The sequence below is a fragment of the Oreochromis aureus genome, linkage group 3 (assembly GCF_013358895.1).
Source record: "Oreochromis aureus strain Israel breed Guangdong linkage group 3, ZZ_aureus, whole genome shotgun sequence".
NCBI lineage: Eukaryota > Metazoa > Chordata > Actinopteri > Cichliformes > Cichlidae > Oreochromis > Oreochromis aureus.
The window spans coordinates 31,880,875-31,906,486 of NC_052944.1; the positions used below are offsets into that span (position 1 = coordinate 31,880,875).

Genomic DNA, 25,612 nt, shown 5'->3' on the forward strand with positions numbered 1-25,612 from the left:
TCTATAAGCCGGGATTCTCACTAACGTGGTAATTCAAAATTCCAGCAACGAGAGGCTCTGAGCCTCTGCCTTTAGTAGTGTCCAGAAGCAGTGATGAGCAACAGGTCAGTAATTAGCGGCAGGTGTGTATGAAAAGGCAGGAGCCCGAGGTGAGCTCCCCCCTGGCCGAGTGATGCAGGAGCAGGAGGGAGGGGAAAAGAGATCAAAACAAAAACAAGTACACATGTAGCCTTGCAGGGCTAGCCGGGCAGACACAGGGACCATGACATTTATAACTGATAGCAGGCACGGAACAGTGAGCAATGACTGTCTTCTTTCTCTATAGCCTTTGAGACTCCACAGCGCTCTCATCAAACTACTGAACTTGAAGATTCCAGAGCTCGTCGAGTTCTGGACTTTTCTGTTGGTGGACAGCAGGTACTACATATTTCTTAAGGACGACCATTCAGATGCATGTAAAATGGACTTGTACAGAAGTATACATTGTCAAGCCAAAATAAGCTCCTGCCAAAGAGCACAATGTGGCCAAAGGCATCATTTTGCTCATTTGCTAAGAATTTAACATGTCTTTTGCCTCCATTGTTCAACAGATTCATTGTTGACTTCAAAGTAAAACTATATAAACATTAGTGTCATTCTTCCTCCGAAGTAAAGAGTATGTAACCTGAAACCCTTTTTAAACCATGAAACTACTGTACCAGTAGTATTCCTTTCTGAGTTTAGTTCATAATGTAAAGAAAAGCACGATACTTCCAACTATTTTGGAAGAACACATACTTTTCTGAAAGTTTTAAACACTGCAAGTATGTGATCTATACCATGACTTTTGGTCACAAAAAATAAATCAAAATGATAAAGCTGTCAATTTAAATTGTATTGACTTCCTGGCTATTAAAAAGAAAAGAAACAGTAATAAGTAAACAGATGAAAGACAAACTGGTTACCAGAGGAGTGCAGAGGTGTGGGGAAATTTAGGTAAAGATAGACATACAGTTAAGGATGTTGTTAAAATAAATTCGACATAAACCACATCATTAAGTCACACAATGCTTATTTTTTCTTCACTGACAAATATGTTGACAATATTCTGTTGCAGACACCCAACTTATCCAACATGAACGTTCAAGTTTGCCACTGCGGTTGGACCAAATATACAACTTACCACGGCTTGAGAGTTCACCAGGGAAAGATGGGTTGCACGCCAAAGGGAATGAGGATCCCTCAAAGTGAACAATCCAGGTTTTCACATAAACCAAGCCACAATGAACCTCAAATCAAAATAAAAGAGCCTTTTGTGGATGACTTCGAGAGTTCCGGTGAGTGCACAGATTGTACAGTGTTTGTGATGATGTAGGACGAGAACAAAATATCCTCACTCAAACTTGGCTTCTGTTGTCATTCCAGCTTACAATGACAGTTAATGTATTTCAGCATTTTATGTAATTTAGTAGTATAGGGACCCCAACACTTAAAATGTTTATAACTGATAGCAGGCACGGAACAGTGAATCGTGACTGTCTTCTTTCTCTACAGTCTTTGAGACTCCACAGCGCTCTTATCAAACTACTGTGACCTGGTTTGAAGATTCCAGAGCTCGTCAAGTTCTGGACTTTTCTATTGGTGGACAGCAGGTACTACATATTTCTTAAGGATGACCATTCAGATGCATGTAAAATGGACTTATACTTAAGTATACATTATCAAGCCTAAATGAAGATCCTGTCAAAGAGCACTAGGTAGCCAAAGGCATCATTTTGCTCATTTGGTAAGAATTCAACAGGCCTCTTGGCTGCATTGTTCAACAGATTCATCAAAGTGACATCAAACTGAAACTATATAAACATTATTGTCTTTCTTCCTCCGAAGGTAAAGAGAATGTAGTCAGCTCCATTTGTTTGTTTGTTTGTCTGTCTGTTTCTTAGCAACATGTTAGCTTTCAAAATATCGTTTTCAAATTTTATGGGATGGTAGATAGCAATAACAGCTCAAGCAGATTTAATTTTGGTAAAAAGAACTCCACTACAATATATTAGGCCATGGAGGACATGAGCACCTTGGTTGACTAAGCATTTTACCTTGACCTTCTTTGTTTGAGCTTAAGGTCAAGTTTGACCCTTGCGCTCATTTGATCTTGTTGCATCTTATAGGTGGCACAGTTCTTGGAGATTCCTAGGACCACAGTTCAGCCATCAATAATCAGTCTTAAAGAGAAAGAAAAGGAGAAAGCCTGGGAGAAAGAGAAGAAGGCCAAAAAACTACAAAAGGTACGGCAATTTCAATACAGGTACTACACTAACAGTTAGTGTTACTAGTCACTAGTAACACCTACTGTTACTAGTGACTAGAAACAGAGTAATTACAACTGCAATTTCTCATACTACACCCAAAGAAATGCTGAAAATGCTTCAAAAGGCAACAACAACAGACACACTGTATCTTGTGAAGTAAAGCCTTGGGGATACCTACCGGCTACAGCTCTGTGTTTGCACAAGGCTCAATCAAAGCCACCACACCCCTAACTTTAGGCCTTTATTAATGTCCAGATAGATGTGTTATATAGCCAATTTGTTGACAGTAAAACTGTTATGAAAGTGGGAACTATTGTAGTTTTGTACTGGCCCGGTTCTAGACAGGCAAATATGAGGGGGCAGACAGAAATGTAAAGAGGCCACATGATGTCAATGGAAGCAGGAAAGGGGTGGGGGTTGGATGTTCTGGATAACTGTTTTTGTCATGTAACTGGATTGCACTTTGTTGGGCCTCTAACCTAAGCCCTGACCAACTTGGGTATCCTACCTGAAGGCTAAGCTTCTTCCAGTCTAGCTCTTAGGGTCACTGAGACACGCAAACCCCCTGACCATGTTAACTGAAAAATAAAACAACAAAAAATAAAATTAAATATTCCTCATCTGATTATGACAATTAAAAATATGACATTTACCTTAATCGAATGGCCTATAATTCAGTTAAAAGGGATAGATGTTACAGTCCCTGATAATGCATTGCTTTAGATGGAGAGACTCTTGAGGAATGGCTGTTATGAGGAAAAGCAGCCCAGAAACTTTGCCAGCAGCACACATCGTTGTATGCCTCAACTTTCGGTCTTTTACCCAGGCTAATCTGACATTTTCCTTCCTTGGTTAGGTTTAGGGATTAGAGATCGATCTAGATTATCATTTTTTATTTGGGACACATCATCAGTAGTGGAGCTTGGATTCATCAGGTGTTTCGGCCATTATCACTAGACACCCTCATCGAAGGAGGCCCTGCCAGGGGTGATCAGGCCCTGGAGTGTGTCGCTGGTTTATGTTAAATTGTTATTTCTCTTCTTCTTTCTTCTGTTTAGTTTCTTACAGTTTTCTATCTATTCACTGCAACTGAGAAATAATACTTTCCTCTTTAGCATTTATGGAGCCTCACTTCTTCAAAGGGACAAGAAAAGGTGATAGAGAGAAGTAAGACAAAAGGGACAAGATAGGAGAGAGCAGAGAGGAGAGGGGGGCGTCTGATCTGGCTTCCCACACCTCCCCACCGGATCGGGCTGTACGCTGTACCTTCCCACTGCCTCCCAGAAAAGGGAAGAAGAGCAGAGGGGAGAAGAGTGGAATATTTCTTTTCTCTCATGGTTAGCTGACTGCCTTAGCTCCCCAAGTAATGTCAGCCGTTTTTAACCACAGCCAGTAACTGGTCCTCTCAGCAGTGTTAGCTAGTTCTCTTATAGCCTGCCGTTGTGCCTGTCCTCTGATCCCAGTCTCTCTAAGCAGTTTTGCTGTTTTACTGGCAACAAAGCCCCTGCACCCCACTTCCACTGGGCGCACCTTGATCTTCCAGCCTCTGTCCTCTGCCTCAGCTGCCAAGTTGGCATACCGCAGCTTGTAACGCTCAAATGCTTCCTCAATTGCTTCCTCCCATGGTACCATCAGCTCAATGACGTACGCAAGTTTTCGGGAGTTAGACCAAAGGACGAGGTCTGGTCGCAGAGTAGTTGTTATGATCTCTGTGGGAAAAATTAGCCTCTGATCCAAGTCCACTTGCATCTGCCAATCCCTGGCAACCTTCAGTGGGCCCAGGTCTGGGTTTGAGGGGTTTGTCCTCAGCTTGTCTCCTTCCCGGACAAACGTTCATGAAAACTGATGCTTCTCTTGGTTTGTGAAAGGTTGAGCGTTAATGGATTTTCTTTTGCACTCAACTTTCTCGGCTAGACACCTGAGAACCTGGTTGTGTCTCCATGTGTATCTGCCCTGAGTAAGGCTAGTCCTACAACCAACCAAAATGTGCTTAAGTGTAGCTGGGACTGTACACAGGGGCAGGATGGGTCCTTTCCAAACCACAGCTGCAGATTTATTGGGGAAGGAAGCACATCATATGTCGCTCGGATGATGAAACTTAGTATATTAGACTCCATGCCCCAGATTTCACTCCATGAGAGTTTCCTCTTTTCCACACTCTCCCAATTCATCCAGTGACCCTGCTTGGCCAGTGCCACGGCTCTGGCATGTCTGGCTGTTTCCTCCTGTCGTCGCACCTCCTCCACTACCATTTTCCGACGTTCGGTTACAGATGCCTGTTACCACATAAATATATTCGAACCCAACAATAGTACTTCTCACTACTGCCAATTTTAACAAAACTAAAAAGGGTAGGCCAAGTTATAAAAATCAATTCACCAGGTCTTGAAAAATAAAACTGAAAAACAGAAATAAAGAATAAAATAAAATTTCCATCAAGGTCTTTACAACCATCAACATAATATCTATCTTAATTGAATTGCCTAACTCAAATAAATTTGCAAAATTAAGTAAGAATAAAATAAGACCTCTCAATATAGCCAACACTTACAAAATTATAAAGGGCTGGTATAGTAATGTAGAACACAACAGATTTTGTCTTGTTTTAAGCTTATTTGTTTTGCAAGGAACTTAACTCTGTTTGCAACTGAACAGCTCCACTCTCCTTTCTCCTCAATCCACTCTACAACAACAGTCTCCTGTTGCCCTTTGCAAAAACTCTTACAGATTCATCCGTATCCAAGTTATTTGTTATGGACTTTCTTTTATGTAACAAAAGTGAATGAGGTTTACTACAATCACTGTGATTACATCAGTATATGTACGAGGAAACTGTTTGGGACGGGGCTTTGTGTCACGTCTGACAGACACAGGTCCTCCAGTCGGCTCTGTGCAGCAGACAGGCTCACAGAGAGAAACACTTCTCTCATAGATTGAAACTGTGAGAAGAACAATGGTCTAGTCCCCCATTGACTGTAGATGTATTTTTTAGTTGTTAATTATCTCATGAATCACATTTATTCCAAGTTCACCAACAGGTCATCGTGAAAACGAATTAAAATAAAGTCAATTATATTTAGAAACATCAGCGTATCTTGAACATAAAAAGATAATGCTATTTTCGCTTGTCTCACATATTTAGTGAAATTAAATAACTTAAACCATCATGTGACATGGTTTGCAATAACACTGTTGTCAAAATAAACCCATCCATCCATTCGCTTCCGCTTATCCTTTTCAGGGTTGCGGGGGGCGCTGGAGCCTATCCCAGCTGTCATAGGGCAAGAGGCGGGGTACACCCTGGACAGGTCGCCAGTCTGTCGCAGGGCCAACACACAGGGACAGACAACCATTCACACTCACATTCACTCGCACATTCACACCTAGTGACAATTTCGATTATCCAATTAACCTATCCCCTCAAACTGCATGTCTTTGGACGGTGGGAGGAAGCCGGAGTGCCCGGAGAGAACCCACGCAAACACGGGGAGAACATGCAAACTCCACACAGAAAGACCCCGGCCTGATGGTGGAATTGAACTCAGGACCTTCTTGATGTGCGGCAACAGTGCTAACCACCGTGCCACCGTGCTGCCCTGCTCAAAATAAACCCAGCAAATAAAAGTGTAGAAACAAAAATACCTATTTATCGTGGTGTAATGGAAACTCAAATTGATAGAGAGACACCTTAAACACACCTCACTGCCCCCTGTAGCCAAACAGGAGAAAGTACAGCTTTGTCCCAATTCAGGGGATGCATCCTTCGAAGACTGAGAGGCCGGAAGTATGAAACTGTGAAATGGGACGGTCTAGCCTTCAGATTTGCATCACCAGCTGTCTCGGTGGCGTTAAATAAACTCTTCCGTCTGCTCCTCGCTCCCTAAAATATAACAGGACATTTGAGTAAATTCTCTACCATCTCACACTTCTGTTTAACCAGTTTTCTGTTTGACATTTATTCAGCTGTTTGAAAACTATAACCTTCATCTCAGCCAAACTGATTTACTCAGGAACAAATAAAACACTGAAAAAAAGCCAAACAATAACATTTTTAAGTTATCTAAGTGACTTATAGATCATGTTTAACCTGAGTAGCGAAAGACTGCAGGGGTTTGAAATCAATGTGCCGGGAGTTTGGTGTTCTCGCTGACTCTGGTGAGCCTCGATCTCCCGGTTAGATATCGAGCTGGTGGGTAACAGTCATCTCAGAAAATGTCAGAGCACTTTTGCAAATATGTGATGTCTTGATAAATCAAGCAGATATTTGAAGTTTACACAGCTACATTCTCGCCTGAAAATATCTTAAAAGTATATTTTGTGATCCCGGTAAGAGTACTAAGAGTAATATTACAACTAACTAGCTGCCGCCATTGTTGGAAACTGGAATTGGCTGGGCCGCGCTATGAATTCTGGGATAGGTTGGGCCACGAAGGATACACCCGACCCATCCTTCAAATCAGGGGATTTGAAGGACACATTTGTCGCCCACATTTGGAGCAGCCTTTGAATTGGGACAGCCTTCATCGCCTGCCTGTGGCTTAATTGGCCTTCAAATGCAGCCTCTGAAAGATGTAGTTCCTGACCTGGGGCACAGCTTATGTTCTTCGCAGCTGCACTTCATCTAAAAAAGGTAGGTTAACAAATTGGATTTAACTTAACTTTGAGTGCTCAGAGTAGAAAAGCGCTATATAAGAACCATTCCATTTACCATTCACAATACTTTGACATGGGTCCTTTATAAACTTCAGTCCAGCTTGAAATCGGTGACAAGATGCAGCAAAACTCGCAGTGCACCTGTGTTTTACTTGCTTTGTGTCACTAAAAAAACAGTCTGTGCTGAGCATTGCTTCTGCTCCTCCAAGTTTAAAAAAAGTCCCACAGTTAACAGAAAATTACAAAAAATTTTCTAACAATAATGAAGAACATTAAAATAATTCACTGTCAGTTTGTCATAATCCCGCTGTGTGCAGGCAGGAATTGGACCCAAATGCAAATTCACGGGAAACACGACCATGACACAGTTACAGTCACTATGATTTTGACGACAGAGATTAGCTGCTTAATTTTGCTCTGCCCTGCCCATTGAGAAACCTGACACCGGGTAATTTGCATATTAACAGTGATTGGATGTTTAGCTGGGGGTAGGGTGAGGGGGGCTTCTCTGCCTAGTGCTGTGTGAACCCGCGCTATAAACAGAGCACGGAGGGAAAGAACGAAGGACATGTGACACCTGTCATCTCATTTGTGCCTTTTCCAGCATATTTTTCAGTGACTGTAGTAAATCTTGTCCATATTCAGTTTGTGGGTAATCTAGTATTTTCTTTGTCAACTTCTAAAACTTTGACTTTAAGGGGGCAGGATGTCTGTTTAAGGGGGTGTTGCGACCTCTTACACCAGCGCAGTGGAGCCAGACTCAAGTGGCCACTAGAGGAACTGCTGTTTATGAGAATTTTCCAGCCCAATATTAATCAGTTCTCCAGGTTGATTAATAATTGGATCACTGTACAGTTACTACAATAACTGTATTAAAATTGCAGTACCTTTTGTAGTTTTTTTGGCCTTCTTTTCTTTTACCCAGGCTTTCTCCTTTTCTTTCTTTCTTTTTAAGACCGATTGCTGCTTGCTGAGCTGTTGTCCTAGGAATCTCCAAGAACTGTGCCACCTATAAGTTACAATAAGAGCAACAGAGTGCAAGGGTCAACCTTGACCTTGCTGTTGCTGTTGTTACTTTGAACTTTGTGAAATGCGTCATAACAAAATAACCTGACAGTCTTACTGACCCACTTACTCTCGTACCTGAATGAAAGAGTTGTTTGTTAAAGAATCAGATAATATTAAAATATTGTCCCTTTGTATTATTTATATGGATTATATGGATTTTATATCGATTTAATTTTGTTAAGATGCTGTGTGAAGTCATCTTGTGTGTGAATTACAATCTAAAAAGTTCATAGTTAACTCATAGTTTGTAGACTGAAGCACACAATGTTATATAGACACAAACTTATGCAACACAACCACAGTTCATGCTCATGGTTTGAAGATAAGGACCTCCACCTGGCTGTGCTGGAGGTTTCTTCCTGTTAAAAGGAAGTTTTTCCTTCCCACTTTGGCCAAAGTGCTTGCTCATAAGGGGTCATATGATTGTTGTTTTTTTGTTTTTTTCTATTTTAGGCTATTTTAGCATCTACCTTAAAATATAAAGTGTACTGGGGCAACTGTTGTTGTGATATATGAAAAAAAATAGAATATTATGTTAAAGTACAAATCCAAATCCAATTATGATAGGCTATAGTTTTCTACTACCCCAAGTTGATGGGGACCATAATAAAGCCCCACGTGGCTGTTGGACACACATCGCTGTATATCACTGTTGCCTCACAGAAAGACGTCCATGGTTCCAATCCAGTCTTCAGGAATTTATGTTTGGAGTTTCCCTGTTCTCCTTGTGCCTGCGTGGGTTCCCCTCACAGTCCTTAGACAAAATATTGTCTCTGAATCATTCGTAAGTGTGAAAGTCTGTTTGTCTGCAGTTTAACTAATTGGTGTGTGTTACCTGGCTTCATGGATAGATAGTGTTGGGTGTCATCCGCATAGCAGTGAAAATGTATACTATGTCTTCTGATGATACTGCCTACGGGAAGCATGTATAATGTAAATAGAACTGGTCCTAGCACTGAACCCTGTGGAACTCCATAATTGACCTTAGTGTGTGAAGAAGACTCTCCATTTACATACACAAATTGGAGTCTATTAGATAGATATGATATAAACCACTGCAGCGCAGTACCTGTAATACCTACAGCGTCCTCTAATCGCGCTTATAGAATATTATGGTCAGCAGTATCGAACGCTGCACTAAGGTCTAGCAGGACAAGCACAGAGATGAGTCCACTGTCAGAGGCCATAAGAAGATCATTTGTGACCTTCACTAAAGCTGTTTCTGTGCTGTGATGAGCTCTGAAACCTGACTGAAACTCTTCAAATAAGCCTTTCCTCTGCAGATGATCTGTTAGCTGTTTGACAACTACTCTTTCAAGGATTTTTGATATGAAAGGAAGGTTGGAGATTGGCCTATAATTAGCTAAGACTGCTGGGTCTAGAGATGGATTTTTGAGTAAAGGTTTAACTACAGCCAGCTTGAAGGCCTGTGGTACATAGCCGATTATTAGAGATAGGTTGATCATATTTAAGATTGAAGCATTAATTAATGGCAGGACTTCTTTGAGCAGTTTTGTAGGAATGGGGTCTAAAAGACACGTTGATGGTTTGGAGGAATTAATTATTGAAGTTAACTCAGAAAGATCAATTCGAGAAAAAAAGTCTAACTTAACATCAATGGTACTGGAAGTAGCTGTAGATAATATTACATCTGTGAGATGATTATGGGTAATTTTTTTCTCTAATGGTTAAAGTTTTATTTGTGAAGAAGTTCATGAAGTCATTACTAGTTAACGTTAAAGGAATCGTTGTCTCAACAGTGCTCTGACTTTTTGTCAACCTGGCTACAGTGCTTAAGAGAAACCTAGGGTTGTTCTTATTTTCTTCAATCAGTGATGAATAGTAAGATGTTCTGGCTTTGCGGAGGGCTTTCTTATAAAGAAACAAACTATTTCTCCAGGCTAACTGATCATCTTCTAAATTTGTGACACGCCATTTCCTCTCCAGCTTACGAGTTGTCTGCTTTAGACTACGTGTTTGAGAATTATACCACGGAGTCAGGTACTTCTGATTTGAGGCCTTATTTTTCCCTGGAGCTACAGTATCCAGAGTCATATGCAGCGAGGAGGCAAAATTATTAACAAGAATATTGACCTCTGGCTTAGACAGCCAGCAATTTAAGAAGAACAGGTCACTCCTGGTCTGATTGGGGAGGGGACCAGAGAAAACTACAGAGTCTGACATTGTTTTGGCAAAGTTACACGCCGATTCAATATTGGTTTTAGTGACCTCTGATTGGCGTAACCGGGTGTCATTACTGCCAATGTGAATTATAATTTTACTGAATTTATGTTTACCCTTAGCCAGCAGTTTTAAATGTCCCTCAATGTCGCTTGCTCTGGCCCCTGGAAGACAATTGACTATGGTTGCCAGTGTCTCTAGCTTCATGTCTCAGAACAAAATCGTCAATTACCAGAGTTTGATCCCTGGCGGGTGTGTCGCCAAGTAGGTAAAACTGGTTAGACACATAAACAGGTTGGTGGTGTACCTGGGGCTTCCATTTAGGAACACCTAAGCTACCTTCGGGTTTACCGGCTACCGGGGCATGGCTAGCTACAAGTGTATCAAGGGTGCAAAGCCGACTCTCCAATTCAGTGATCCTGGTCTCCAGAGCTGCAAATAGGCTTTCATTCATTCATTCATCCATTAAACTTTATTGATCCCAAAGGTTGACCCCGAAGGAAATTATGGGTTAAGGCCGCCGGCATTCCAGCACCATCTTACCCTTCCAACCATACATACATTACACACGCATCACATGGGGAAGACAGAGGTAGAACAATGGAAAATCCACAACATGAAGAAAGACGAAAAGAAAAAAGACCTCCAACCAGACTGACCTCTAGAAGGGAGATCAGTTTGAGAACAGAAAAAAACACTTCAGCACATACCACATGAGTCACATCTCACAACATAGAAGACATAAGTGCTTCGATGTGAAGGAGCAGCAGCTCTACTCTGAGCCCCTCCCGGATGGCCGAACGTCTCACCCTATCTCTAAGGGAGAGGCCAGCCACCCTTTGGAGGAAGCCCTGGAGGGAAGGTCCAGGTCAGGCACCTGGACCTTCCCTCCTTCTTCAGCTTGGTGGCCCCCCTCACCTCTGGTGTCCACCATTAGGTTCGGGGGTTACCACCTTGCGACCGGAGCTCAGTACAGCGGCTTCGGCAATGGAGGTGTTGAACATGCTCCATTCGGACTCAATGTCCTCAGTCTCCCTGAATGCTGTTGAAGCCGGAGGTTTGCATTGAAGATCTCGCGGACCGGGGCCTCTGCTAGGCGTTCCCAGCACACCCTCACTATACGTTTAGGCATGCCAGGTCTGTCCGGCATCCTCCCCCACTACCTGATCCAACTCACCACCAGGTGGGGATCAGTTGACAGCTCAGCCCCCCTCTTTACCCGAGTGTCCAGAAAATATGGTCTTAGGTCTGGTGATAAGATTACAAAATCTACCATCAACCTGCAGGCTAGAGCGTCCTGGTGCCACGTGCACTTATGGACACTGTAATGTTTGAACATGGTGTTCATTCTGGCCAAACTGTAGTTTGCACAGAAGTCCAACAACAAGACATACCTCAGGTTCAGATCCGCTAGGCCGTTCCTCCCAGTCACGCCCCTGGAGGTCTTGCTGTCATTGCCTACATGAGCATTGAAGTCTCCCAGTAGGACAACAGAGTCTGCAGACGGCAGCACCCTCCAGTACCCCACCCGGTTTAGTTAATTGCTAAACTAAAATACACAAAAACACCCTTAAAAAATCCCCTGAGTATCCCAAAACTCAAAACCCTGTGACCATGAAAGAAGAAGAAACATTTTAAAATCACTCAATTTATTCTCACTGTTACTCGTTAATAGAAAACAAACAATAACCCAATTGTTTGGAAAGAATAGCATTAATATCAGTTATTAAAGCGAACTAGTGATAAACCACCCTCACTGATAACTCACATGTTAGTCATGCACATTTTCTAAACAGTGCATGTCTTTTTAACAGTTAAACTCCCACTGGCTTCCCTGTTGTTTACACCCTTGTCTGTATCCAACAGATACTCAACTCTTCCAAAATGAGCCTTCAGGTTTGCCACTGTGGCTGGTCCAATATAACAAGTTACCATGGCCTCAAATTTCACCAGGGAAAGATGGGATGTACACCAAAGGGAATGAGGATCCCTGAACGTGCACAATTCAGTTACATTCCTACAGTGACCATCCTAAATCCTCCGGTCAACTTCACAGACCTGTTTGTGGATATTTTCAAGAGTTCTGTGAAGTCTGGTGAGTGTGCTAATTGTACTGCTGCCCCTAGTTACACTTTGTGCAGCTGCCGAGGCTGGGGATAAATTTGTCACTTTGACAGTCAGTTACAATGACAGTTAATGCATGATAATGTTTTGTTTAAAAAAAAAAAATTAGCAGTATATTTACAAACGTGGAACTGCATATACCCTGGCTATGTTTTACTATTTTGAAACTTTCTTAATCAATGTTTGACCAGAGTAACAATGTGAGAATACAGTTTTTACTAAAAAAAACTGTATTCTCACATTTTAAGGAATACTTTGCTAAAAATAAACAAAGAATATGCAGGAAGAGAAATTAATCATTCCTTAATATGTCACACGAACACAACAGATTCTTCTTCAAACACAAGCTACTGCAGCTGGCCCAGAATCACAGCTGATCAGGATCTCGGAGATTTCCAGGGAGGGATGAGATCTACACAAATTCAACTGGAGGAGAACAAAGAGCAACTCTGGAGAAATCATCAGGAAGAATCTTATCAAAAGTACAGCAGACCAACTTTCAATCCTTCAGTCAAGGAGGAGGTATGTCTTTTTCACCGAAATATGAGATATTACACTATATCAGCATCGAACTGTATAATCACACCTATTCTCTCCAGCAGAATAGGCTTCTGCCATCAAGCTTCGTCCCCCAAATTGATTCTCCAGCCAGACAAGCCTCCACAGAAGAGATAATTAAATCATGTATGCATTTTAATTTAGTTAGTTCATTATGACACTGCATTGAAATGACACTCCAAAAAATTAAGGTGACTTAATTTAACCATTAATCCTCTTTTATTACAGTGGTTGAAACTCAGCAACAGTCTGTGCCAACAGGATCAAACATGGGCGCATATCAGGGGCTTGATTTTGCCTCTGGTGCACAGGTACACATTTTTTTTTCAAACACATCAAAGAAGTGTTAGGATAACTTGTCAAGTGACACCCACTGAATCTCCACTTCTACTTTCCTTTTACAGTCTGTGTTCATGTCTGTGCCACAGACCTTCAGCAACCACAGTGATCATACAGACAACACAATCACAGTGATGGAGACAGACACATCATGCTGTGAACAGCAGGTACTGCAGATTTCTTAAGTAAAGCCATTCAGATGCATATAAAACAGCGATATTAGTATACATTTGAAACACTTTTGCTTAGAGTTAAACTGTATAAAGATTAATTTCATTACTTAATGCTTTCATATTTTAGGTGGCACAAATCTTGGAGTTTCCTGGGAAAGCAGCCCAGCACGCAGCAATCGGCCCCAAAGAAAAAGAAAAGGAGATAGACAGACTGAAAGAGAAGAAGACTAAAAAACTACAAAAGGTAATGCAGTTTTAATATTTTTTAAAATAGTTTTAAGGGGTTCTGAGTAACAGTTTAATAATTAGTAGAATTTTCACTCACTAAAACTGAAGAAATACCAAAATGCTCTAAAATGTGCCAACAGCCAACAGCAAAAACACTGCTTTGAGGCCCATTTAAGATACTCATAGTAGTGAAAGTAAACTCTCACAGACTGTTACAGGAAACTGCTGCATGTGTTTGCACACCTTTCAGTTAAAGCCACCACACGACTTTAAACCTCACTAGTATCCTCATAGACAGATTATATTACAAATTCACTGACAGTACATTGTTATGAAGTTTACAACTTCATAACAATTTACCTTAGAGACCTAAACAGTTTTTTTCTTTTGCACCAGATTATAAACATGTTTTTTTTTTTTTCAAACAAATTAATTTATTTTTTATGCTGTTTCCTGGGCATTTTTACATTTGAGTCTAGGGGATTGATTTAGTATTGGAGGCAGGCTCAAGTGGCCACTCGAGGAATTGCTGCTTGTAGCAATTCATTTTCCAGCCCTGGGATGTTAATTAACTCTTGACTGTTTATCTACAAGTGCTGTGAAAAAGCATTTGCTGCTTCAAATTTCTTTGCATACTAGAAATTTTGGCTAGCTTTAAAACAGTTGCTTCAAAGACCTAATAACTTTTTTCTCTAAATAAATAAAATCATCATTTAAAAACATCATTTTATATTCACTTGGGTTATCGTTGTCTAGTATTAAAATTTTGTTTGATGATCTGAAACATGTAAGTGTATAATATGTGCCAATTTAAAAAAAAAGAAGAAATCTGAAAGGGGCAAATACTTTTTCACAGCACTGTAGCTTCCCCATGAGGGTTTAGCAGTTTTAACTTCCAGTGACATTTCTCAGAAGTTAAATGCAATGCCAACTTAACATAACTTTTAGTACTTTTAATACAAGCTCAAAGTGGAACTTGTTTCAGTACTTTTGTTTTCCTACAAACAAATGATCTTCTTATGGTCTCTAACAGTGGACTCATCTCCGTGCTTGTTCTGACTTGCAGTGTTTGATACTGTTGTACATAACATTTTATTAGCGTGATTAGAGTATGCTGCGGGTATTAAAGGTATTGTGCTGCAGTGGTGTGAATCATATCCTCAGGGTTCCATGCTAAGATCTTTAGGCAGTATCATTAGAATGCATAGCATACATTTTCACTGCTATGCAGATGACATCTAACTTTATCAATCCATGAAGCCAGATAACACACACCATTTAATTAAACTGCAGGAAGGTCTCTAAAATTAGAAATATCCTGTCTCAGAATGATGCTGAAAAACTAGTTCCTGCATTTGTTACTTCCAGGCTAGACTACTGTAATTCATTATTATCAGGATGTCCTAAAAACTCCCTGAAAAGCCTTCAGTTAATCGAAAATGCTGCAGCAAGAGTACTGACAGGGACTAGAAAGAGAGAGCATATTTCTCCTATATTGACTTCCCTTTATTGACTTCCTGTTAAATCCAGAATTGCTGGGGGATTCCCATGATGCACTGAGTGTTTCTTCTTCAGTCAGCTTTTTCACTCACCATGTGTTAAAAGACCTCTCTGCATTTAATTATTTGTTGTTATTGTTCGCTGGCTCTCTTTCACAGCATGTCTTTGCCTACGTTCACACTGCAGGTCTTAATGCTCAATTCTGATTTTTTGATCAAATCTGATTTTTTTGTCTGCTTGTTCCCACTACAAATAAAATGTGACAGCAAATGCACTCTAGTGTGAACGCTCAAAGCGGCCCGCATGCGCAAAAGAGGACGTCACACACAACGCGCTCTGTTTAGACCCAGACCAAACAGTATTGTTTGACTGATGTCCCTTAATATAAAGAGTTGTTTCAGACTTTACGTTTCCCAATTTTGCTTTAAGTTATAAAGTTATTTTGTTATTTACATATGGCCTAATAATGATCCTTATTGCTGTTTTAGAGAGGAGCGGTGCTTCAAAGGATAGTTGCAGATTTCTGTCAGAATCTGCAGATTATACAGTACAAATAAAATGTTCACGTTCCTCCAACGTTGTCTTCCCAACAGTTTCACTAACATCTACACTGGATGGCCAGGAAGCGTTCACGATGTCTTCTCCGGCGCTGATAATTGGCGTCTGTCTTGTGTCAGTGACGTAAAAGACGGATTTATTGCGACATGAACATTCAAACAGCATTCTCTTTCTAAAACATCTGATATGTATCGGATTCAGTACCACATACGAAAGTGACCTAGGTCGGATTTGAAAATATCGGATTTGTGCTGTTCACACTGTCATACCATGATCGGATATGGGTCGCATAGGGTCAAAAAGTCGGATTTGATGCGCTTTCGCCTGGAGTGTGAATGTAGCCTTAGTCTTTGTCCACTCACCCCCAACCGGTCATGACAGATGGCTGACCCTCCTTAAGCCTGCTTCTGGTGGAGGTTTCTTCCTGTTAAAAGGGAGTTTGTCCTTCCCACTGTTGCCAAAGCGCTTGCTCATAAGGGGTCATCTGTTTATGGGGCTTTTCTCTGTTTTCTTTGTATTATTGAAAGGTCTTTACCTTACAATAAATAGTGTCTTGAGGCACTATTGTGCCTGTGATTTGGTGATTTGTGATTTGGTGCTATATAAAAAAATGTTTAGACTTCAAAAGTGGCTGATGTGACTGCTATCAAATTTACTTTGAACTCTTCGTCCTCTTTCAAGGCGAAACAGGAAAAGATAAAATCTGACTTGCAGCAGAAAATTCACATCAGAGAGCTCAAGATGGCTGAAGTCAGATCATTGGAAATAGACTGCAAGGTAAGGATGTTTATTTATTTTTCATTTGTTTGGTTTCTTGCTTTGATGCTACTTTAACACATCCACTCTCTTTTCAGGGTAGTTTGGATGTTGAATGGTTGGAAGTCAATAATTTCTTCTCAGAGGTGATTAGAGTTGTGGAGGATGCTCGAAAGAAAGCCCTTAAGCCTCTGGAGGAGAGGTTGGTACTGTTAGTTTATCAGTGGAGATCAGCTGAACATCACCAAAGGGCGCATTAGTGCTGTTATAAAGCTGTACATTTTATTCTCTTATATGCTGTTTAGGAGACAGAAAGTGAAAGAAGATGCTCAGGATATCATTCAGAAGCTGCAAAGAGAAATTGATGTGCTCAAAAACGCCATTGCTGAAGCACCCAAAAACCCAGACTTGGAAGTGAGCTTTGAGGACCTGAAGTCCATCTTCTGGTCTTTTTAACATCTCAGCAAAAAAGTGCTTAAAAGAGGAAACATTAGATTTCTGCCAATTCTGTTTCATTAAACTCATTAAATTTAATCTTGTCATACGCTGATGTTTATCATGTGCACACACAGGTTTCCCCACTAACAGGCCTGAATGAATCTACTGACTGGAAAAATGTACAAGTTGACACTTCACTCTCCTTTGGCACACTGAGAACTACGACTTCAGCCATGATGAAGCAAATTCACGAGGAAATGGAAAAACTCTCATCCATCGGTGAGTCCATCATTTTGTTATACTTATATTAAAATCTGTGTTTTCTGATTTATTGCCACTTACTAAAATGTTTGTTTCCACAGAACTCAGGAGGATTACTAAATTTGCAGGTGTGTATTTCAAAATAAAAATCTTATTTAAATAGAAAAAAATGTGATTGTTCTGCATTTTGATGTGTAATACAGATACATACTGATGAGCAGCAGTAGGTTTTGTAATGGAAAATTAAGGCTTTAAAAGTTGTTACATTTTCAAAATAAAAACCCAAGCTTTATAGAAAATTAGCAGGATTCTTTAAACACTAAAATTCCAAAATAAAAGCCTCCAGGTATTTATTAGCTCTCATTATTTTCCAGAATTGAACTAGTCTTGCTAAGGTTTAGTTAGATGCAATCAAAATTAATATGTAGTTTTCCAAAATAAAATATAATTTTATAATGTACTCTTTAAAAGTTATTTGAAAAACAAATGGCAGAGATAAATTTAAGACTGTCTGTAACAATGATTTTCACTCATTATCTATCTGATGCTGATGATTGGTCATTAGGCAGTGAAACAAAGTTGTATGGCACAAGTCATATTTTTGTTATTTCAGGGTTTTTTTTTTTCCTTTTTAAACACAACCAGATAAAATTTCCCCTCCTCACCTGCACTGTGTTCAGCTTAGAGGAATTGTCTGGCCAATGTTAAAAAATGTTGTAATTGTGTCAAATTGCCTCACGTTAATTTGTCTACTTATATATTTCTAAAACTGCTCACTTAACTGCAATCATTTTCTTCCCGAAAAAAGGGTCTATGGAAAAATATGAATAATTATTTTTAAGGATATGAACACGTTTAGCTTGGGCACAGTTTATTATTATTATTATTCTCAAATTTTGTCACGTGAATGATTTGACACCTCTGGGAGAGCAGCTAACTCAACAAAATTAACACACTGTGATTCAGTACTGCAAGATTTCAGAAGTTATGTGAATTAAATATATGAAAATTAGCATAGTTATTACCCAAAAATATTAATATATTATTTTTTGAAATAGTGAGTTAGCTAACATATGTAAGGAGTGTTTACTTGTTATGGATATTTCTGCCAAGACCTCAAGGGGTCAGCATGGAGAACACAATGCCCTGATGCTCTTTTGTTAGCCTAGCTGCTTGTTGATAGTGTGAAACCTCTCTTTATTGCGGTTAATGTATCCTGCATGCTAATATCTCATCTTCTTAAGATTTCATATACAAATATTATTTCTTACTGGGGACAAACCTGTTCTTACTGATGTTTCCATAGCAATACTTGCCACCATGTTTGGGTTTAATCCAAAGCTTTGGCTGAAAAGTTTAATAAGAAAAGTAAATAAAGTAAGGGGAGCCTTCTATTGTAGTGTATCCATTACTCTTGTGATGCTTACACACTTCTACCCACCACACAGTTCTGTTTTTTAAATCACTTGTATTCTTTTGACTGCAGTGGATGTGAAGCTGGACCCGACTACCGCACACCAAAGCCTTGAAATTTATGGTAATGGGAAAAAAGTGAGAGATGGTGGAAAGATGTCGAAAGATCCTGATTCTTCGCAGAGGTTTGATGTTTCTGGAAGTATCCTGGGGCTCAACAGGCTGTCCTCTGGCAGGGCATACTGGGAGGTGGAGGTCAGGAACAAGACCGGGTGGGATCTGGGTGTGGCGAGATGTGATGCAAACCGCAAAGGGAAACTCTCAATCAATCCTGACAATGGTTACTGGGCTACTGTACATTATGAAGACCAGAAATATGCAGCCCTGACTACACCACCCGTGAGCCTTTCGCTTAAAGGGAAACCACAGAAAGTCGGGGTGTTTGTAGATTACGAGGAAGGTCTCGTGTCCTTTTACGATGTAACCTCTCAGTCTCACATCTACTCATTTACTGAGTGTTTGTTTGGTGGGGAGATCCTCCCGTACTTCAGTCCACATCTGAAACAAAATGAGAAAAACAGCGATCCTTTGATTATCACTGCTGTGCAAAAGCAGCAGTAATCACATGCACTGAATGTGGTAAACAATATGTATGATTGGGTGTGCAGTAACAGTTTGCTTACCTGCGCATCGGGCATTTCATCAGTCAAATTTCAACATTTTTTATTGCTTTTTATTATAACATGCATTAATAAAGATTCTCTGACTGAGCCAACTCACCGAGTTTTATTTTTTATGTACTATATTTTCTAACATTTAACATTTGAAAAGTAAAAAATAAGTCATTCATACAGCAGTGGAAATGTATACATTTTACAGAAACAATATAAACAATGAAATAACTAAATATAAATTAGTAACAGGGAAAAAACAAGGCTGTGGGAACTGGGTCTGGGCGTGGTGAAACACCTTCTTTTGCAAAAGACAGATATCACAAAAACTCTTCTAAAGATAAAGTTGTTAAAACACTTTAGATACTATTCCTGTTTCTTTAAGAAAAAACATTAGGACACATTATGATCAAATGATGTTACGTACTGATCACCAGTGGCTGGAGGTTGTGCATTTTTCAAAATCAGCTATTAGCCAATTATTTGGACCATTAAAATCATACACCTAGATAAAGGTAACATTAATAAGCAATTTGACATTAATCCCTGTGATGCAACAAGAACCTTGACTTTGTTGTAAGTTAACTTTGTGCGAATAGCCTTAAATTATGTGTCTTGACTGCTGTCCTAAGAGTTGCAAGACTGGAATACTTGAACTCTCTGTGTGCCCATGACATTTTTTGTCTGCTGATTCTTGTCTGCTGTGTACAGCGGAGTGTGGTAGTCCCCTCCACCTCTGTGCAGACACACACACACACACACACACACACACACACACACACACACACACACACACACACACACACACTTCAACACTCCCTTCCTTCGGCTCTGACTATAAATGCTGTTTGTTATAATTGTATACCAAAGGATGGATTATGAGTTCTCCTTGTTGGTTGTGTTTTGCTCATTCTCCATCACTTACTGCATCAACAAACTATTTACTTCTCTTTGTAGCTCTGTTTTACAGATCCTTTTTGTAACTATTTCACTTTGTACTTTTGCTACTCAGGCTTCTTAAATTGTGGTCTTCAAGAGTCACTATAAGCCATTTGATAGATGTGTGTAATATAATTTATGACATCAGATGGACAGAAATGAATAAAACTGTCATTTAGGAACTTTTCTTTGCATTTTTGTCATGATGTCACCACAAATAAGTTTGATAAGTAGATAATTTTTAAATCTAGTTTTTATAAACTTCCAGACTGTCTTTCAGACTGTCATTTCTTATTTGTCCACTAGATGCCATTAGTGAGTTTGATGTACACATTGTCCATCCATTGTTGTTTTGTGCTAACCCTAACCCTAGGAACAATCAGAAGCAACTTATCAGCTGACCTAAGAGTTCCATTTTAAGTATTTTTAGTCAAAAGGTCAGAGAGGTATGAGGGAGCTAATCCATTTAGAGTCTTAAAAACAAGCAATACAACCTTAAAATCAATTCTATAATGTACTGGAAGCCAGTGTGAACGAGCCAAGACTGGGGAAATATGGTCGTGTTTACATGTGCCTGTTAAGAGTCGTGCTGCAGCATTCTGAACAAGCTGAAGACGAGAGAGCAGAGCCTGGCTGATATCAAAATAAAGACTATTACAGTAGTCAAGCCTGGATGAAATAAATAGATAAATCACTTTCTTGAAGTCAGCAGATGACAACATGTTCTTAATTTTTGCAAGGGCTCTGAGCTGGAAGAAGCTGGCTTTTACAACAGGATTTATTTGTTTGTCAAATGAAAAACTGCCATCAAAGAACACTCCCAGATGTTTTGCAATGGGAGTTCTGGACTTTTCCAGAGAGCCCTACTTCAGCCAAAGTACACAGAGAAACAGGCTCAAAGTGTTCAAAAACAGCTGAGGAATACGTGGGAACAGAAGGAACATAAGCTTCGTCCCCTGGTGAGCTCATCACTGGACCCACTTCAGTTTGCCTACCAACCTGGCATTGGAGTGGATGATGCTTCCTGCAGAAGTTCTCTGATGACTCCTCAATAGTCGGCCTCATCACTGACGTGGACGACAGGGAGTACAGAGAACTGACCCAAGACTTTGTGGACTGGTGCCAGTAGAACTACCTCCAGATCAACTCTGGAAAAACAAAGGAGCTGGTGGTAGACTTCCGCAGGCACAAACATCCTCCACTGCAAGCACTAAACATCCAAGGTATGGACATTGAGGCTGTGGACAGCTACAGGTACCTTGGTGTTTATCTGGTCAATAAATTGGACTGGACTCACAATTCAGATGCTCTCTACAGAAAAGGGCAGAGCAGGCTGTACCTGCTGCAGAGACTCAGGTCTTTTGGAGTGAAGGGTCCACTCCTGAAGACCTTCTATGACTCTGTGGTGGCCTCAGCCATGTTTTAACGTGTGGTCTGCTGGGGTGGCAGCAACTCGGCTGGGGAGAGGAAGAGACTGAACAGGCTGATCCAGAGGGCCAGCTCTGTTCTAGGATGCCCTCTGGACTCAGTGGAGGTGGTGAGCAGAGATGGGCAGTAACGCGTTACTTGTAACGCCGTTACTGTAATCTGATTACTTTTTTCAAGTAACGAGTAATGTAAGGGATTACTATTGCAAAACGGTAATTAGATTACCGTTACTTTCCCGTAGGGCAGCTGACTGCGTTACTAAAACCGTGATTTTTTTTGCGAGAACGTCTCATGACAGTGACGTGAGTGCGACGTTCGTGACAACAGCTGTGTGCAGATCATAATATATCGAAAAGCGGAGAGAGTGCAGCATGCAGCGTTTAAAGCGTGGAAGTACTGACCTTATTTTGAGTTTGATTCCATAAAAAGTGACAAAAACATTAGTGTCCGTTGTGCGTGGGAAGAAAACTTCTTTTACAGCGAAAAACCCCTAAACTTCCAAGCAAGCACCGAGTGTACTATGACGTAATGTGAAATTCACAGAGAAACTCATGGATTCTTCCACTGACCGCCGCGGAGCACACCTGCACCAGGGTAAACCTCCACCTAATCCAGTCCTGCTTTACAGGTGAAAATAGAGCAACAGGACCGCTGAGTCTTTGATTTTATTTATTTTCTGTTGTGTTTCACTTGCATCTATTTCAAAGAGTGAGTGTAAACACAAAAAAATATTTTATTTTATGTGCTGGAATGTGCAGAAAATAGGTTTAAATGTTAAACAAATTTCTTCCAGTCAGAGAATGTTGCATATAATTAAGTTTTTGCTTGATGCATAAAGTTAAAAGATTTAAAGTTAAAAGTTTTAAAAGAGACGTTTCCATTTGATTACATTTTGTATGATGGATTATGCAGAAAAAGTAGAATTGGGCTGAAAGATCTATCGCTTTATCACCTATTCAGGTTGTAAATCGTGTTTTTAAAAAGTAACTAAGTAACTAAGTAACTAAGTAATTAATTACTTTTGAAAATAAGTAATCAGTAAAGTAACGGGATTACTTTTTGGGGGAAGTAATCAGTAATTAGTAACTGATTACTTTTTTCAAGTAACTTGACCAACACTGGTGGTGAGTGACAGGAGAATGATGGCTAAGCTGTCATCTCCCACCCCATGCAGGAGACTCTGAGCAGCTCCTTCAGTAGCAGGCTGCGGCACCCACAATGTGGGACAGAGAAACCCTGCAGGTATTTCCTTTCTACTGCTGTCAGACTCTACAACAAAGACTTTGCAGATGACCAAACACACACATCCACACTTGTGCAATAACACAGTGTATTTTTTTTCTAACAACGTAGCATTTTATTCTATTGCATATAGCATGTGTGACAGCCAGTGGGCTGGCCTTGTTTTCTTGTTGTTCTCTTTCAGGTATGTGGTAGGTGGAGCTGACCCAATTATAGATACAGCACACCTGAGAAGGCCAGTCCCAGTTATAAAGCTACCTTGACTGAACCTCTGCCCCTCTCTCTCTCTCTCTTCATCTGGGGCTCATTATGCTCCTTTGGTTATGTTCAGTTATGGCTGTTGCATCATTTACAGTTTCTTTATTTAATTAAAATATCTTACAGACTGTGTGTGGTCTCCCACTTGTCACATCCTTTGAGCCGGGTAACTCTGTAAAAAGTTTTCACAGGTAGCTGGAGAGACTGGTAAGTGTAGGGTGGGTGAAGGGTTGATAACAGAATTAATGGTGTTTAATAAGACACGGGACCTATAACAGTTATTTCTTAAATCCAGCTTCGCAGACAGAGTTACACCTATGCCGGTTTTTGAGAGCAGGGCTCAATGATGTAAATTAGCCTGTACACGTGTAGCATTTCATGTCCCCTTTAAACCAAGAACAAAACAACAAACAGTTGTGCTGGAAAAAACTTAGAAAATGAATTTTAACATTTTACGGTCTATTTTCTTGTTTTCTGGCTTGACTTTGGCCCACAGTGTTATTAATACCACTGAAATGAATCCATACCATCCTGACATGTGTAACCTCCTGAAAGATTTTGGGGCCATGACAGAAAAAGTGAAATCTATGGAAACAAGACTGAAGGAAACTGAAATCCGCCTAAAGGAGACAGTAACCAGGCTGAAAGACAGCGAAAACCAAATTTTGGAGCTGCAAAGCAAAGGTAAAACAAAATGAAGTCAGATTTAATTGATTAAACTGTTAAGCGTTTTTTTCATTGTGGCTGAATACTCATAATTAATTTGACTCAAAGTTATCAATCTTCAAAAATATTAGTATAGGAAGGAAGATGGAAGGTGTTGATGCTCTTATTTTATGTTTTCAAACCTGACAATAGAGCAACTACTCCCTGAAATTCAGTGCTGTAAAAAAAAAAAAAGTCTTGAGCCACGCCTTGTTTCTATTTTTACAAAAAATGGAAAAAGCTGGAACGATTTATTGAAATGAATAAACACTGTGTATCGGGAAATCGTGTACTGAGTAAAAAACAGAGTTTATGCCTCTTTAACAACCTGGAAATTTGGTAGGACCACCTTAAATTTTCATATAAGAATGCAAAATTAACTTCACTGTTTGTCTGATTAAAGTGCTGTATACTAAGATGAAAAAGCTTAAAACAATTATGACATTTTGAAGACCAGATAATGTCCATGTTGTCAAAAAGCTCATCAATAATACCAGAGTAATTTTGCAAATTAAAAGCTAAATGTCACATTTATCTGCTGAGACATGTTGACAAAATATGAAGTTATAAAACATGTTTTCAATTTAGTTTTGGAAAATTGTATTTATTGTTATTGTAAAATTAAATTTCAACAGCAATTTACAAATCTGACATTTACATGTTGTTAAATGATGAGAAGTAATGATCAAATTTGAATTTCCATTACTTTTTCCTTTTCTTTTTGATGTGACCAACACTCTTTTATTCTTCAGGTGTCTTTACAGCACCTGTTGCAGGTGTTTATTACTTTACCATCTTCTATCACGGTGGAAGAAGCTATTCACATTATCTGCGTATTTTCAAGAATAATGAGATGACGGTCATAACAGCTGATCATAAGACAGAAGGAGATGGAGCTGATAACGGAGGAAACGCTGTGTTCCTGCAGCTGCAGCAAGGAGACCAAGTGTATGTGAGCATGGCTGCAAACTGTTAAAATCTCCCAGTTCTTTTAATCTTTGGGCTGAAGAAAGGACAATACTCGGTGTATAAATGCTCAATCAACAATATTTTATTTCCATATAATTCAACACTTAAGAGCATAAGAACCATCATGATGGGGAGACCTGCCTGCAGAGGGTCACAGCAAGTCTCAAAATGGTGACGGGTTACTCAGCCTTTTATAGCCTCTAGTAGCCCCCACCTAGTCGTAAAAAGCCTAAACATTCACATTCTTTCTCTCACATGGCGCCTAAGTTATGACCTCGGCTCCCTGTCTTTCTGCTCTCTGTAAAGGTGGGGGTATGGAATGTGGTCTTCTCTTCTTCTATTCTAGACACAAGGTCTTCTGCACACAACATTCTCTTCATGATTCAGCAGTATGATATGTCAAGAAACCATGTAACACATTCAACAGTGTCGAATAATACAGGTCAATCAAAATAGATCTAATGATTTTCACACTCTTTTAAGTCAAAAGTATAATGCAAACTAAGACTACATACTGATCACACACTCTATATTAAGGGGTATAATATGATCTACAGCAGTATCATAATTCAACTACTTTTATTACATATATAAGGTAACATATGATAACAGAATAATCTCACAATTCCCCCTTTTGATCTCTTAAAAAAGAGATCACTTATAACATACACTCCAGCGTTACAAGGTTCAGTTCTTCTTGGTCCTGAGGCCCTCTGTCCCCCTTTAACGGGTGGACCATATGTGGGATGACCTCTGTGTTTACGCAGTTCAGATGCAAGAAAAATTAGATTTACAACAATAACAGCAGTTACAGATGACACTCCCATCACTCCCAGTTCTCCCACAGCTTTATTTTGGTGCT

The 25,612-nt window shown here is 39.9% G+C and overlaps 2 protein-coding genes across 4 annotated transcripts in view; both read left to right on the forward strand.

Moving 5' to 3' along the window:
* The window catches only part of LOC120439195, a 28,263-nt gene extending 8,772 nt beyond the window's left edge, over positions 1-19,491 (forward strand). For 2 of the 3 annotated variants that reach the window (XM_039609967.1, XM_039609969.1), the window contains 16 exons: positions 326-417; positions 1,097-1,316; positions 1,534-1,631; positions 2,148-2,264; positions 12,057-12,285; positions 12,643-12,836; positions 12,914-12,998; positions 13,101-13,183; positions 13,277-13,378; positions 13,512-13,628; positions 16,352-16,447; positions 16,525-16,628; positions 16,732-16,840; positions 16,999-17,143; positions 17,227-17,253; positions 18,612-19,491. In XM_039609967.1, coding sequence (XP_039465901.1) covers positions 326-417; positions 1,097-1,316; positions 1,534-1,631; positions 2,148-2,264; positions 12,057-12,285; positions 12,643-12,836; positions 12,914-12,998; positions 13,101-13,183; positions 13,277-13,378; positions 13,512-13,628; positions 16,352-16,447; positions 16,525-16,628; positions 16,732-16,840; positions 16,999-17,143; positions 17,227-17,253; positions 18,612-19,159 — 2,366 coding nt within the window. In that variant the 3' untranslated portion in view covers positions 19,160-19,491. The remainder of the gene's footprint in view (positions 1-325; positions 418-1,096; positions 1,317-1,533; positions 1,632-2,147; positions 2,265-12,056; positions 12,286-12,642; positions 12,837-12,913; positions 12,999-13,100; positions 13,184-13,276; positions 13,379-13,511; positions 13,629-16,351; positions 16,448-16,524; positions 16,629-16,731; positions 16,841-16,998; positions 17,144-17,226; positions 17,254-18,611) is intronic. The other variant, XM_039609968.1, reaches the window with a different exon arrangement.
* Positions 19,492-23,591: 4,100 nt separating this feature from the next.
* Positions 23,592-24,757, forward strand: LOC120433604 (collagen alpha-2(VIII) chain-like). Its single transcript, XM_039600105.1, has 2 exons — positions 23,592-23,760; positions 24,528-24,757. Exons 1-2 carry the CDS (start codon positions 23,592-23,594, stop codon positions 24,755-24,757), a joined length of 399 nt encoding a protein of 132 aa, XP_039456039.1.
* The last annotated feature ends 855 nt before the right edge of the window (positions 24,758-25,612 follow it).

Excerpts from the sequence above, each read along its gene's own strand:
- LOC120433604 (XM_039600105.1), top strand. The coding sequence starts at position 23,592 with ATGAATCCATACCATCCTGACATGTGTAACCTCCTGAAAGATTTTGGG. Across the intron at positions 23,761-24,527 it reads TTTGGAGCTGCAAAGCAAAG|CTTCAGGTGTCTTTACAGCA; the intron begins GTAAAACAAAAT and ends CACTCTTTTATT.